The sequence below is a fragment of the Cheilinus undulatus genome, linkage group 3, assembly GCF_018320785.1.
Source record: "Cheilinus undulatus linkage group 3, ASM1832078v1, whole genome shotgun sequence".
Lineage (NCBI taxonomy): Eukaryota > Metazoa > Chordata > Actinopteri > Labriformes > Labridae > Cheilinus > Cheilinus undulatus.
The window spans coordinates 4,054,332-4,070,406 of NC_054867.1; the positions used below are offsets into that span (position 1 = coordinate 4,054,332).

A 16,075-nucleotide genomic window follows, 5' to 3' on the forward strand; every position below is an offset into this window, starting at 1 on the left:
CTCTGTGAGTTTTTCTTGTAATCAGTAGCAGAGTAAATGCTGCAAGGATTTTTGTTTATCTAAGAGACTCAAGCCAGATGATTCAACCCCCTCTTGGGTATATTTAGTGTTTCTAATTATATAAAATTATATCTAGGGACCATTTTCAATCATGAGGGTGCACTACTATTTGTATGCAGATTAACCTTTTAGTGCTCGACATAATTAAATCTGTTTTGGATTAAAGTCTTTGTTATGAATGGTTAGACTTTAATGAACCCAATTTTCTGTTAATGTACTTGCACAGATTGTCTAAATATAGTTTCTAATACCCTTTGCTTGTCTCTTTAGAACATATCATCCCCTGAGGCGTCTCCTGTACATCGACCAGAGTCCATTTCTCCTGAGGTATGCTCTGATCCCTCTGCCACTGACTCTTAATGCAAACAGTTAGATGCCACAGACTTTGAATCCAAACAGGTCTAATTAATTTTGTCCTCTTTCCCTTATGTTTTTATTCCTGTCTGTTTTTAATTCCACTATTAGCCGTGTCTGCAGACGGACTTTGACGTCTCTCGGCCCCAGTTCCCCGACCTGTCCCTCCCCTGCAGTCTGGAGAGTCCCGTGGCTGTGACCTTAGATGACTTTTCCCTTCCTGGAGGCGCTTCAGGCCACGATTCCCAGGGCGCGTCTTCTCTCGGGGCCAGTTCCTTAAACCCGGTGTCCTGCCCCTCCTCGGACCTCAACCCCCAAAACAGGGAGCAGGCCTTCAGGACAGAGTTCAACCTCATATACACCTGCTCGCCCCTCAATGCAAATCTGGGAAACCCTGTTGCCACAGACCGCCGCCTCTCCCAGTCAGAAGGAGGCTTTTCCCCAGCAGAGTCCTTCCACAGCTCTATAAGTGGTCAGGGCCTGCTGGGAGATGTTGGCCCTGGATCCATGTCACCCTATGGCGAACCTCATTATGGGGGAGGCTACCCAGATAGTGGCACGCCTCCTCACACAAGCAACCCACCACAAAAGAAGAAGGCAAGTTCTCCTCATCTTCATTTTGATTTTAGTACAATCAGTTTTCAGGTACCGTAAAATCTGGATTATAAATCGCACTAGATTATAAATCACAGTCTGTTTTTGGGTCTCATCCAGAAGGAAACAAAGTTTGAACTGTCTTCTTGTGTGGGAATTTCACCTGCATTCAGCAAAATTCACAGCATGTAGTTTCTGTGCAGCTGTGTAGTTTTTTTTGTACCATTGGTTTACACCACCAAGAGTCCAAAGGCCTGAGAGCTAAAATGCGGTAGTCGAGCTATCAGCCTCTATCCCCACTAACACTTTAATTCATGGGTCAGCAGATATGTTTTATTTAGTCTCTTTAGCGTCTTTTGAAAATGCACACACTAATATAGACCCTATACCAGCGATATTCCTAGCTATTATTTCCCATCAAATTAAAGGCAGGTTGTTACAGGGTTAAGCTGACTAGTCCAATGCTCAGTAAAAAGGCACTGTTTTAATGATGTGCAATTGGTCTGCAGAATGTAACCAGCGTCAGCAGTGCTCGCAATAAGGCTGAAAGAAATTAGGATAAACAGACATTGTGTTAGTTTTTCTTCCTGCAATATATATTGCTATTTTGTGATTATATAAATGAAACGTAACCTTAAAAATGATGTTTCTTTTATGCACATTTATCAAATTTAAACATTTATTTAAATTTATGTTAAATTTATGTTAAGATAGCAGACGTAAAAAGGCACAAAAGTGCAGCTGATGGTTAAACTTAGGCTCAGACAAGCTGCAGTGACGGTCACTGACACTGCAGCATGCACCCTTAAGCTGTAAAATAAACAATCAGCACTGTTGTAGTCTGATGTAGCTGGAATCAGTTCACCCAGGATCGGCCTTGTGTAACTCAGTGCCTGCCTGAAGCATCAGAATGAAGCAGGGTCACCTGCAGCCAGACATAAGGAGGAGACTCACAGACTCTGCAGCACAGAGCTATGAAGCAGACTTTAATGCACACAGAAATGAAACAATATGGCTAAAATCCAAAAGCACAGTAGTTACTTGATGTGCACCAGGTCACCTGACTATTGCACATCCTTGCAATGTGAGTGTTACACATGTGCACATCATCAACGCAATAGAAATATGATATATATCGTTCAGCCTTAGCTATTACCACTGCCCTTAAGTGATTAAAAACTACAAAAGCACTCGAAGAGCACAGACCTCCGCCATCAGCCCTATCTCCCAATAGTAAAGAATCCTTTAAAAAATTCCTGGATCCAGACAGTGATCCGGATCACTCCTAAAATCTAATCAGTTCTTCCTTATGCCATTTCTGACATTTCCTGAAAATTTCATCAAAATCCGTCCATAACTTTTTGAGGTATGTTGCTAACAAACCAACAAACAAACAAACTAACTAAATAACTAACTAACATACCCTGCCGATCACATAACCTCCTTGGCGGAGGTAAAAATTGGTATGTGTTTTCTGTGCCTTGCTTTTGTGCCGGTTGAAAAAAATACTTGGTTAAATCAAGCAGTTTTGTGTGTCCAAAAGGTCTTTTTTTGTTGCTGTGGTATCGAAAAAGGTATCATTATTATACACTTTAGCAACTATCATATTATAACCTCACAACTACCCACAACACTGCCCAGTCTCCTGATCAATGGTTGTCTAATCAGTGGTTCCCAAAAAACGTAGTTATCAAGTGATATTTGTGTTAAATGTAAGTACAAGTTCTAAAAACTACCTAAAAAGCAAGTTGCTTTGTGCAACATCATGCACTTTATCCCTCTCAAGCAAAGGTGGGGTCCACGATCTATGATGCCGTTTATTTGGTCACAGGCTGAAAAGTTTGGGAACCCTGGTCTTAACTAAGGAATATTTTAGTAAACCAGCAGTCAAATTGTTTTATCTACTTAAATGCAAAACATGTTTTAAAGTTGCAACTTTGCCCACCCGGCCTGGTCTGTTTCGCTCTGTATTCTAGCATTTTGTGGATTGTGAATCATTAGCTAGCAATACACAACAAATGAAGGCCAGTTCTCCATAGCATCAGGTGTCATACAGTGCATCGTGACAACTAGCAGCATGTTTGAGCGTTTTATTCTGGTCCGTTCAGTTACACTGGTATACGGGACCAAACTAACTTTTAGGATATAAACTAGATAATAAATGTGCGTCTTATACTCCAGATTTTATGGTATTCTTGAAAAGTTTTATCTGTTCTTTTGAGGCAGTGTGCTTTGTGCAAACTGAAATGCCAAACACCATGATGTGCTTCTTCCCTTGCTCTGTCTTTGACCTTGTCTTAAATATATCAGTTGGTCTTTGTGTCAGCTGGTCGAATCAAAGAGCAACAAGCATTTAAAAACATATTTAACCATTTTCTGTGCATATCTGAAATGATTTCCACTCTGTAGCTTTGACCCTTCCTCCTCCTCCTTCCCCCTCCCCTCCTCCTCTCCCTCATTCGTTGCTCCTTGAAACTTTTGCCAAGTCTCTCTTCCACTTTTCTTCCAAGGCAGAGGGCCAACCAGCATACCATTAGTCTGCTGACAGGAAAGCCAGATTACCAGGCTATAGCTGTAAGAAGTGAATACAAGCCAGTACAAAATATGGTGAATATTCTCCCTACAACTACATCTTTAGAAGTGTGCATGTAAATATTGTTTCTCTGCATCTGCATACAACACCCACGCCATGCTCCGACAGCTCCGCCCCCTCCTCTCCCACAGACCTACATCAGTATATGACACAGCAGTTTAAGTATCTTTATGCCATTGCTATCAGTTTCATTCAAAGATGTCAAGGTTCATCCATTGCCTTCAGCACAAGAGGCCAATGGTTCATGAATTTTCATGCTGGTGTTGAGATGAAGCCTGTATGTCTTTGCTCCATCTCATCCATGGCTCGTTCCAAACAGTGATCATTCATGTCTACTGTGAGCAGGGATCAGTTTAGTCTTGTTTTTATAAAAGTCATGAATTATCAGAAGGTCGATAGAAAGGCTCGGGGTAAATTAAAGAAACTGGACGTACTTTGAATCTGTTTGGATAGGATCCATCAGTCTTCAGCTAATTTGTCAAAATTAGCCAAAACATGGAATTTAGCTGTTCAGGTTGAGCAATACAAGAAAAATGATAATTCTGTTTTCTTTCTGTAATATATATTTCGCAACACATGCTGTAAGTTAATGTAGGCATATGAAAAATTAACTTTTGACTCAAACATTCATTATTATTTTTACATTTATACCTGTTATCCCTGCAGATTATTTAAAAATATGAACTTTAATATTGTCACTCAGTTCTCTTATAGGAATATGAGGTGCATTAAATATACTCATACTTAAAGAAGCTGTATTGGCCTTAGCTATAGCTGTTTTTTATCTTCTTTCTCTTGGATACTAAATAGTTAAAAATGCATTTTTTTTTTCCCCACCAAATTGTCACAAATCAGTCTGAAGGTAGCTAAAGGGTCGCTGTAGTTTCAAATAGGCTGAGATTATGTCTGCGATATAGGGGTGACATTATCAGCATCATGTAAGTGTCAGCATATAAGCTTTAAGATTTAATGATGTGAAAAATCTGTATCAATTTAAGCATTGGCAAAAATGAATTGGTAAATATTGGACAACAGTAAAAATCCCATGTTAAGCTTACCTACTATAATGCTATGGCTTCCATTCAAGAGGTAAAATAAACAAGTATTGTTTTTCTCCATCAAATATTTTTCTCATTCAATGAAAAAAATACAGATGTTTAATGTGTATTTTTTACTGCAACAAAGGAAAATTTGATTCATTTTACAGCCCTAGTAACTGGTCACGTCACACATTAGTCTGTATGCACATTTCAAATTAAGGGTTGTATTATAAACATTTAAACACCCTCATAACAACATCAATCCTCCTGTGACAGAAGGAAATTTACTCGAAAGTATTACTTTGTTAAATCTGTTGGATTTTATCTCTACATCTTTGAAGCAGTCAGTAAAGAATGAGCTCAGACAGAAAATAAAACAATCTTATATAGAGGCTTTCACAAGGCTATAATAAATCCGCCAGATAATACACAATGTCAAAAATAACTGATTTCATGTCCTACCAGTCATGTCTGCATTATCTGCCTCAGTAGAGTTTGTACAGGTTGGCCATTCAGATTATTAACAAGCCCACAGTATAGTTAGTGTGGGACTGAAGCAGGCAAATAGAGGCTTTTTTAGGGCTGGGCAATAAATTGATTACATCAATGAATCAGGTTTTTGGAAAACCAAGATTTTGGAAATTGAGATTGTCTGTTAAACTTTACAGCAGCAATACCAAAAGTGAAAGCTACTGTTACAAGCTTTAATTTTAAGTTAATTCTGGCAACCCTGCAAACAAAATGACACTTGTTTTGCTTGCATATTGCTCTTGTGTAACCACAGTGTTCTCAAACAAAGAAAATGTCTTTCTCTGTTTTAATAATCATATTCACTCTGAATCTTTGAGTAGAATTTGAAATAGGGCTGAACAATTTGAGAAAATAATCTAATTGCAACCCCCCCAATATTGCGATTGCAATTTAATTTTCGGTTATTTTTAGGATCTTATGTATTATTGAACAAACATAAGCAATACATCATTCTGTATTATGACCAATATAATAATAGACAAATTAAACTAGGAATGAAAGATTTGAAAAAATATCTAATTGGGATTTTGGCCCATACAGCAAATTTGACATCAATTGCTATACTGAAGGGATATTAATTTTGTTATGCTATTTCATTTTTATTAAGAAAATCACATGCAAAAAAAAAAAAAAAAACTTTTTTGTATGCACAATGTTTAGAGCATGAAATCTCTGCTGCAAAAAATGGTATCAAAGTGGTATTTTGACACATTTCAGGATTAAAAAAAATATTGCACTGTTGAAAATTGCAGCAGGTCATATTGCGATTTAATCTCATTTGCAATTGATTGCCCAGCCTTAATTTGAAATTAAATACTTTCGGTGTGTTTCTTAAGCAGATAAAATCTTTCGGATCCGGAGTGTTCATGTAAAAAAAAAAAACCCTCCATCATGCACTTTCAAAAATAAGTTTACAGCTCCCACTTTGACCTTTAAAGGAACATTCAGCTCAATTTTTTTATGTATTGTTGATACAAATAAAAGAAACCTGTTCTAGTAGTTTCTTTTTCATTTTAAAACAAAACAAAAAAATCAATCAAAACCGTTAATCGAGTTTGGTGTGAAAAAAAATCAGATTTATTTTTTTTAGACATATTGCCCAGCCCTTGGCTTTTGTGATACAAAATCAAAGCCTTTGTCTGACCAAAAGTTCTTGAATCATCCTTTTTTTTATAGAGAAGCCACCAGAGATAATTTTAGGGAAGCACTGATGCTCTAGCTCTTAAATCAGATAGAGATTTTACAAGGCAGATAAGTAGATGGTCAAATATGAGAGAAAAAATATAAATATATCAGAGAGATAATGTTGGCACACTAGGAGTCCTGTACCAGGGGAAGTGATGAAGACTACATTGGTGCTGGCATCATCTAAACTGTTATGTTAAATGTCAGTATCAGTATCTTCCCTAATTTTCATGATCAGTGCATCTCTGATATTTTTATGCAGATTTCTTAAGAGGCAGAAAATTAATCAGAAAACAATTGAGCCAAAATTTCCAACAAGCCATTTACTCTTTATATACATAAATGGCTCATAATGAAGAAAATCCTGATGTTTAAGAACTTGGAAAAACTTCTTGTTTCACATTAAAAAAATAAAGATGATGTTTAAGTCTGCTGACAAACTGACCAAACTTTACAGCTGCTAAAGCAGGTAATTGCCTTCAGGAGTGTCTTGTAAAGCTGCAGGGACCTCCCAAAAGACTCTTGGCAACTCTTGCAGGATACTCATGGGAGCACTGTAGACATACTGTAGGTGATAATTGGCACTTGGTCACAGTTTCATTTGCAGTAGTGACAGCACAGCTGAAGTCTGTAGTTTCCGGTGCATGTAATATTAATGTAGGATTCAATAAAGAGCTGTCCATGTCAGGATGAGACTGTGTGGTCTTCATCCTGCTCCCCTGTCTTTCTCATATCCTTCATGTATTCTGTATCATGCCAGCATTAAAATGGGAAGTGTGCAGTCATTCTCATGGTTAAAAGTGTAAAATGTGTGTATGTACGTGCTCGATCTCTCTGTGTATACTTGTGTCATTGTTGTTTCAGCGTGGTTGCATCATTGCGTGGTGCATTTTAAAGTTGCCTGCTCTGTCGTCGAAGCTTCAGCTGTATGTTACTAACATTCAGAACACATACAGTTTTCTACAGTATGCTGGATTTGAGTAAATTAATGGAATGAAACAGAAAAGGGGATGCATAAAGTGTCTTTTGGTGTCAAAGGTTATCTCCATAGTGATAAAGGTTTGTCATACTGAATGTTTGTAAACACTGTTTCCAGGTGAGTCCTCTCTAGTGTGGTGCATGCGGTCTGCCATCACTCAGTTCAGTTTTTAGTAAATGATGTGATTCAATCAGCGGCCCAGCATCAGTGTGACGATGTTACATCAAACTCTGTTAGTCCTTCATCGTCATTTCCTCCTCTTCCAGGTGTCTTTGCTGGAATACCGTAAGAGGAAGCAGGGCAGTGGGCGTGACTTAGAATCAGGTGGAAACAGCTCATCTCTGGGCAGCACCCCAACCCGGCCTGGCTCCCAGTACAGCCAGGACTCCAATCATCCCCATTCCCATCAGCAGATGCAGCCTCCGGCCTCCCCACAGAGCTCCTCTTTCAGCTCCTCAACACCCTCCATCCCACAGATCGAGGATGTCAGTCCTCCTGGCCACCAGGGCTCGTCAGGGCAGTCCAGACAGCAGGAAAACAACAACCAGTGGTAAGAAGGCGAGCACAATGGCTAACTGCATGAAAGGCTTGATCTAAATGCCCACCCTGTATAGGTAACCACCATACACACGCTGATGCCTCAACTATAGTGCTGGGCAATTAAGTTTCAATTTAAATTTCAATTCTGGCTTCATACCATCGAGAAAAAAAAAACAAAGATAACTGTGATTAAAAACCCATAAACTACATACCATGTTGTGCTCATTTTTTCTACAGGTTTTGTGGATTGGTAAATGTTTTATTGTTTGTTATATTTTAGTTTAGTTTTAATCTGTCGCGATAAACTACGATTTACAATAAGTGCACTAATATTTTTAAATGGCGATTAATCACATGCTTTGGTTTGCCTTCAGCAAACTTTAGTTAAGCTACTGCAATGTCTCCCTGCAGCCACATTGATGTTAATAAGTCCACCACTGATTCTCAATGTCTTATTTCAGTTTTTAAAACGTAGACAGCTCATTAGACAAGTCAGAAGTCACCTGAACCATGTGTTATCAAACATTTATTTTTTACTGCTCATGGAAATTTTTTTCAGTACGTAACAATTTTTCCTTTTTCTGTTGTTTAGTTAATGTTAAGATCTTTAAGTTACCCATAAAAGCATTGAAACTGGGAGACATAAAGATGATTCAAATTCAAAATGGGGGAATAGAATGTGACCAAAAGGGTGCGATTAATCCCGATTAACTGAATAAATCCTGGGATAAATCTCAGGATTAAAAACTTGAATCTTTTGACAGCCCTATAGCGAACTAACTGTTTTTGCCTACTAATTATTATATGTTATTGTTTGATATATTCATGTTTTTTTCATGCTTTATCTTTGAATTATTGCTTGTTTTTTTCACCATGTTTCTAGTGTCTAACTGATAAATGCATGTGATACAGGTGTCGTACAATCAATAAGTTATCTTGTTTAACAATTGTGATCTCAATATTGATCAAAGTAATTGTGATTATTATTTTTGCCATAATGTAGCAGCTCCAGTTCACTGTCATCCTGTAAAGTTTTTGTTTTGAGAATGGATGCCTTTTGAAACCACTCTAACAGCAGGCCTGCAGGATTTCAGAAAATATGCACTAACATCCTTTAGTTTCAGCAAAGGTTAGATGTGGGACAAAAACACAACAAAGGCTACACATTTGCTACAACCCTACCACCCTCCTGAAGACAAAATGTTAAACCTTTTTTGCTTTCATAACTAAATTTTCCCAATAATTGTAAGAGCATTTGAAAGCTCAGGCTTTCATCCACTTTGTAAAAATGTGGTTATAGCCACGGTTTAAAGCTTTGTGATATTAAGTTAATATAAACACTTGCACTGGTAGGAAACCTGTTAATATGTATTTTTCTTAGGATGGTACCCACGACTGTTGAACGTCTCAGAGAAGGTCAGGGGGTTCTGGAGCGAGTGCTAAGAAGCATCAAGCTGGATCGAAATTACAAGAGGAGCGACGGCTCTACAGAGAAGGAGTCTGGTATGAAGACATTAGTAAATCTACATCTGTGGTGTTAGAAAATGAATGTACAGCAGATCTTTACAGATCCTGTGTATAAACTCCTGTCACTAAACTATTTTTCTTTTTTACCTCCAACTTCAGATGCAGATCGATATGACATGCCTGCAGCGTCCATGGCCTCTCCCATGAAGAGTCCACATAGATACAGTCCCTCTGTGTACTCACACCAGGTATCCCATACAAACCATTCATCACTTGTTCCCCAACCACCAGTATTTCAACTGTTTGTGACTATATCAGTGTGCAAGCTGCCCTTTAGTTACAGTTATTCTGTTGCTTTTCATATTTTAAAAAACTTAGCTTGAATTATCTTATCTTTGAAGCTTTTTGGTAGTATTTACATTTAGTTTTAAAATTGCTAGGCCAATGTGGGATTTAAATTTCATAAAAGTATTTTTTTTATCTGTAACATTAACGTTAACATTTGTATGCCATTAATGAATTGTGTGTTCTTGTCTTCTTTGGACTTTTACTGTTAATTTACATTTCTAGTAAATAATTCTGTCTGTAACATGTTTGGAATCCAATATAATCCATAACCAGATCTTCTAAAGCAGTGGTTCCCAAACTTTTTCTTGAGTTTTGGGTGCAGCTATAAGACTGCCGCTTTCAGCTCATTTTCATTGTCCAGCTTTAATTTGTTTATTTGTCTTAATTGAGTCAACAGCAGAAAAACTTTGGGAACCACTGTTCTAAAGTCTCATGATTTATTCTTAGAGATGCATTGCTACAAGCACCAGCAGACAATCGTGAAAAAACAGCACTAATACTTAGCACTCTAAATATCACAGTATTACAAAAGACATAAGCCATTTAAATGCATGTTATGATGCTACACCTCCTGTCTGCCTCTAAAACAAACCTGTGATGGCATTCTCAACTAATAACTTCTGCAAAAGATCACAGAAAATGATTGTACTAGTCTGTACCTATTTATGAAGGCACTAGTAGTTTTAAGTTTCACATTCTTCTTGCTAAAGCATGTCAAGCTGCTATGGGAAACACCACATTTCCTGATAAGTGCGCTCACAACAGACTGTATGTATTTATGTCACTTTGAGCACACGGCATGACTGCTCAGTCGGTCTGCGTGGCAAAACAGTCTGAGACACTGCTCGATGGGAAATGGCTGAAAACAGGGAAAACAGACAAATATCTGCTTAAATTGGAGATATTTGGACTTTCCACAGAGATCCATTCTGTTTCCTAAAGACATGGTAGACCTTGGAAAATTATATGTGATCATAAAGTTTCCTAACATTTATATGGATGTGATCCCTAGACACAAAGCAGAGCCTGAAGGCACTCATCAGCCTGGTTTATCAGTGAAGGATGTGAAACTGAATTAACTTTGAAAAGTTTTAAGTTAAAGTTTAAGATCAGTTATTTCTCTGTATTTCAGTGATTCATTTACCTTTTTTACTTTAGCTAATCCATAAAGATCGCTCTGTGGTTTTCAAATCTGTTTGGGATAATTCGGGGTGTATTTCAAAACCCTGGTTGTCTTATGATCTAGTTCAATTATAACTAGGGATGCACCGATCCACCTTTTCTGGTCCCGATACCAATTCTGAAACCTGGGCTTTGGGTATTGACCGATATCGATACTGATCCGATACCAGTGTTAAAGAATAACCTGCATAACCTGAAACAATGCTTCAGGACTTACAGAAATTACTATTCAATTGTAAACTTTTATACCCTGTACACTGGTAATGCGGCAAAAAACAAAGAAAGTGCATCAGAGGTAACATTCCAGTACAAAACTGCATTACACAAGTGTTTTTAACAACATTGTAAAAAAGGCTTAGAGCTGGTTGCCTGGATAGCACCATGGATCGGCCCTCTCCTACCGATACCCAATCCAGCTTTGAGGGGCTGGATCGGGCCAATACCCGATACCAGGATCGGTATCGGTGCATCCTTAATTTTAACACCTATTCAAACTTGATTTTCCTTCTTTAATATGACAAATTCACACAGCACAGCCCTCAAATTTTATATCGTCACATAAAATGTTAAAACCTCTGATACATGTCTTGTGTATTTATAAACATACAGATACGGCTCAAAACATTTCTATCACAATATTTCATCTGCTGAGGATCTTTACTGACTGCAGTTAATGTTGTAGTTATTAAGAAAGAATGCAATTTTCAGCTGCAATAAGGCTGTTTACTCTTCACTGATTTCTGTCACCAGCTCAATCTTTAAGCCACTCAGTGGCTGAAAAACCAGAGACTCTCTCTGCTGTGACATCATATGCATACCCTCTATAAAAGCACTCAAGGAAAATGATGACTTTGAACTCTTGTTGTGAAGGATATGTCAGAAGAACCATGCTCATTATCGATTTATCTTAGCTTTAGCAACAGGGCCTACTTCCAATGTTTGCATGCTTCTTTGACCTTGTTTAACGCCACGGCCCACTTCTCTGAATCACTGACCTAGAACAGGCGAGTCATCTTTAAAACACGTCTTTAATCTTCTTTTATGCCGTTTTAAGATGAATTGCTACAGCTCGTTAGAGCCTCATACAAGCCAACAGAGACACAGTGCAAAGTGAGCACACTCCAGTGTTGCTGTTATTACAGCCACGTTTCTCATATAGACACAAATGAGTGACATTTGGCTTGTTACCTGGCTGCTCTTCAGTGTCAGAGCAACACGTGCTGATGACTGAACACAGACTGAGCTGTAGTCTCAGCGCATTGCAGCACAACATGAGTTTAAACGATGTTGAAAAAATCCAGTCACCTGCAGAAATTTTAGCAGTGACCGTATTTGTGTTAGTTTATCATCCACCACTCTCTATAATCATTAAAGTCCTCCATTTCACTTTCTTTTCTTTCACGTGACCAAACATGCAGCCTCAGAAACATCTGTGTCTCTTTCTCTTGTGTGTCTTTAGTCATCAGAAAGCCACCGTCAGACCGACAGCCCATCATTCCTCCAGCAAACCTCCAACTCTCCATTCCGGGGTTCCTGCAGTCCCTCATCAGGCCAGGGCTTCCACCCACGCCTGTCCTCCTCTCACCCAGGACTGTCCCAGGACCACCACCCTCCTTCCTCCTACCCCAATCACCCACCAACCTCCTCCTCAGACTCCAGGCCACCAGGGGGCTCCCTTCACCAGCAGAGTGGCAGCAGTAACGTGGACGGGGGCCATGGCTACAGCACCAGCCACTTAAAAGCAAGCCTTTTGAACAGCAGCGGCCTGGTGGGGTCTCCTAGCCCGGGACCCAGGGCTCATGGGCAGACTAAAGCAGACTCAGGCGCCCAGGCCTCCAGAGGGAGTCAGCCGCAGGCGTCCCGCAGCCTAAAGTCAGGCAGCCCGGGTCAGACTGCTCTGCAGGCCGGTTCTAGGCTGCTGTCGGCCTCTGCACCGACACACTACCCACAGAGAGGGACAAGCCTGAGCCAGTTCCAGCACTCCCCCCTGCAGGGAGCCGGAGTAAGGACACAGTCAGGAAGCTTTTAGACCTTTGTCAAGTGTGTGGATGTGAGTGAGTGAGTGTGAGTGTGACACTGCGTACCTCCTCGACCCCCTCACAGCTGCGTTGAGCTCAGGGAGTTTGGGGAGCGGAAATGTACAGACCTAAGAGGAGCAAGGACTTCTTCATGGATTTCTCCTTTTCTTATTTTCTGTCTCTTCTTTCTTTATTTTCAGAAAAACTAAAAAATGAAAAAATTACCACATTCTGCCCAAAGCTGATCATTGACTTTGGACGTCAGTGGAAAACGTGATTTGGACTCTGGAAAAAAAAAAAAAAAACAATAAATCACATGTAACTTGAAATTTTCCCCAGTGTTTCCTCATGTGCCGGACTGTGCAAACAGGCTCTATTACGTCTGGAAAGTACAAACTTCCACACAAATGTCTGTACAAAGTTATAAAAAGTCGTACCTGTTGTCATGGTACCCAGGTTGCATAAATGCTGAGATGTAACTGAAAGCAAGAGTTGTTTTATTTTTTAAGTTTTTTGTCAGCGTTCCTTTTTTTTCTGATTTGGCGCGTTGCTGAGTCTGTGCTGCAGTAAACAAGTGTTTGATTTTGGAAAACTGGGTTGGGGGGGATTATGTAAGCAAAGTGACACGTTAATCATCCGTTTTAAAGATGCGTTAGAGAGGCAGAGGAGGAGAGGATTTCTCTCCAGATAGGATCATTCCATATGATTACCAGCTTCTGTGTTTGCACAGCGAACACTGAAAACAGCCCTTTTTTTTGTTCTTGAGGTTCTCCGTCTGTTCAGATACTCTGTTAATTTAGGTTCTTTTCTGTTCTTTCATCCCCACTGGACTGTTTTTGTTTTCACATTAGGACTACTTCACTGTAGAGTTCTGATATTGTACTTGAGACATACAGGTCTTATGATTCATGGTGCTGCATTCTTGTTTTTTTTTTTTTTTTTTTTAAATAAATTTGAAATCCAGTTATGTTCCTTACATACGGCTGCATTCATCTTGTCATTTTATCTGTTTCTCCAAATTCATACTGATCACATATAGTAGGGTTGGGATGTAGGGATAGATAAGAGTTTTGACTGTTTTTCTTTAAATATAGATGTGTTTATATTTCTGACCAATCCTTTCATTCCGAGGAAAACCGGGGAAGGGATCTCTGAGGTAGTGTTTGGATTGTTTCTAAAACCTTGGTTTAAAAAAAAAAAAAAAAAAAAAAAAGAAAAAAGCTGCTATGTTCTCCTGTGAGAGCTGCCTCCCTTTTCCACAGAATGCTGTATTTTCTTGTCTTTTCTTTTAACCCCCATCCTCACAAACTGACTTGTAAGAAAAGAGACGGCTCTCCTGAGTGCAGCAGTGGGACCTCAGAATGATGTTAAGCTGACAGCTCGGCGGCCGCAGGAGTCGCCCTCTCCTCCCTCTGAAACTTTTATTTTGAAGTGGAAAAAAAAACAGACGCCTTTGTGTGAAGACTTCAAGGACCGAAGGGGACGATCATGAGACCGGACCCGACAAACCCCCAAACTCCAAGTCGACATAAAACACAGAAGGGTACTCGTGTTACATGAATGTTTGACAGTTTGAAAAATAAAGTTGTGACCCAAACTGAACCAGCACCTTAGAAAGAAAGAAATACAACCTAAAAGACACACTAGGACAATATGTATGACTATGTGTACTTGTATAGAAAGAAATGTGATATAGACTTGTATGGAGAAAATATAGTACACTGAATTTATCGCATGATTTTTGTTTTTAGGGTCTGAGTGACCAACCAGTGTCAGAAGGTTGGGAGCTAATCTTTGGGTCTGTTCCTCTAAACTACCAGACGCTGCATTCTCTCTCTCTCTCTCTCTCTCTCTCTCTTTGTTTTGTAAAGATCTTTCTGTTGGATTTGGTTTTATTTTTACACAGATCATAGAAGTAATTATTTCAACTGTTCCCCCCTACAAAAGGTTTAAAAAGCAAGAAATGTAATGCATTTTGATAATAAAATAATCATGATGGTAATGTATTTTGGAAACTACCATTGTGATGTTTCATTCGAGGGAGTCACTTGTATGTTTTGCACTTGTCACAGCAGTCCATGGAAGGAAGATAAATACTTTTTATTCACATTTAACGTAATTATATCTACACTATATTGCCAAAAGTGTTCATTCACCCATCCAAATCATTGAAATCAGGTGTTCCAATCACTTCCATGGCCACAGGTGTATAAAATCAAGCACCTAGGCATGCAGACTGTTTCTACAGTGAAAGAATGGGTCGCTCTCAGGAGCTCAGTGAATTCCAGCGTGGTACTGTGATAGGATGCCACCTGTGCAACAAGTCCAGTGGTGAAATTTCCTCGCTCCTAAATATTCCACAGTCAACTGTCAGTGGTATTATAACAAAGTGGAAGTGATTGGGAACAACAGCAACTCAGCCATGAAGTGGTAGGCCACGTAAAATGACGGAGCGGGGTCAGCAGATGCTGAGGTGTATAGTGCGCAGAGGTCAGCAACTTTCTGCAGAGTCAATTGCTACAGAGCTCCAAACTTCATGTGGCCTTCAGATTAGCTCAAGAACAATGCATAGAGAGCTTCATAGAATGGGTTTCCACGGCCAAGCAGCTGCGTCCAAGCCATACATCACCAAGTCCAATGCAAAGCATTGGATGCAGTGGTGTAAAGCACACCGCCACTGGACTCTAGAGCAGTGGAGATGCGTTCTCTGGTGTGACAAATCACGCTTCTACATCTGGCAATCTGATGGAAGAGTCTGGGTTTGGCAGTTGCCAGGAGAACGGTACTTGTCTGACTGCATTGTGCCAAGTGTAAAGTTTGGTGGAGGGGGGATTACAGTGTGGGCTTGTTTTTCAGGAGCTGGGCTTGGCCCCTTAGTTCCAGTGAAAGGAAATCTGAATGCTTCAGCATACCAAGAAATTTGGGACAATTCCATGCTCCCAACTTTGTGGGAACAGTTTGGGGATGGCCCCTTCCTGTTCCAACATGACTGTGCACCAGTGCACAAAGCAAGGTCCATAAAGACATGGATGAGAGAGTTTGGTGTGGATGAACTTGACTGGCCTGCACAGAGTCCTGACCTCAACCTGATAGAACACCTTTGGGATGAATTAGAGCAGAGACTGAGAGCCAGGCCTTCCTCGTCCAACATCACTGTCTGACTTCACAAATGTGCTTCTGGAAG

General features: G+C 39.6%; 1 protein-coding gene across 4 annotated transcripts in view; it reads left to right on the forward strand.

Annotated features, from left to right (window-relative positions):
- Nucleotides 1–14,909, forward strand: part of setd5 (SET domain containing 5) — a 55,431-nt gene extending 40,522 nt beyond the window's left edge. For 2 of the 4 annotated variants that reach the window (XM_041779994.1, XM_041780003.1), the window contains exons 19-25: nt 331–387; nt 526–1,011; nt 3,523–3,615; nt 7,603–7,886; nt 9,258–9,379; nt 9,503–9,591; nt 12,333–14,909. In XM_041779994.1, coding sequence (XP_041635928.1) covers nt 331–387; nt 526–1,011; nt 3,523–3,615; nt 7,603–7,886; nt 9,258–9,379; nt 9,503–9,591; nt 12,333–12,902 — 1,701 coding nt within the window. In that variant the 3' untranslated portion in view covers nt 12,903–14,909. The remainder of the gene's footprint in view (nt 1–330; nt 388–525; nt 1,012–3,522; nt 3,616–7,602; nt 7,887–9,257; nt 9,380–9,502; nt 9,592–12,332) is intronic. The other 2 variants (XM_041780011.1, XM_041780020.1) reach the window with 1 other exon arrangement.
- Nucleotides 14,910–16,075: the final 1,166 nt, after the last annotated feature.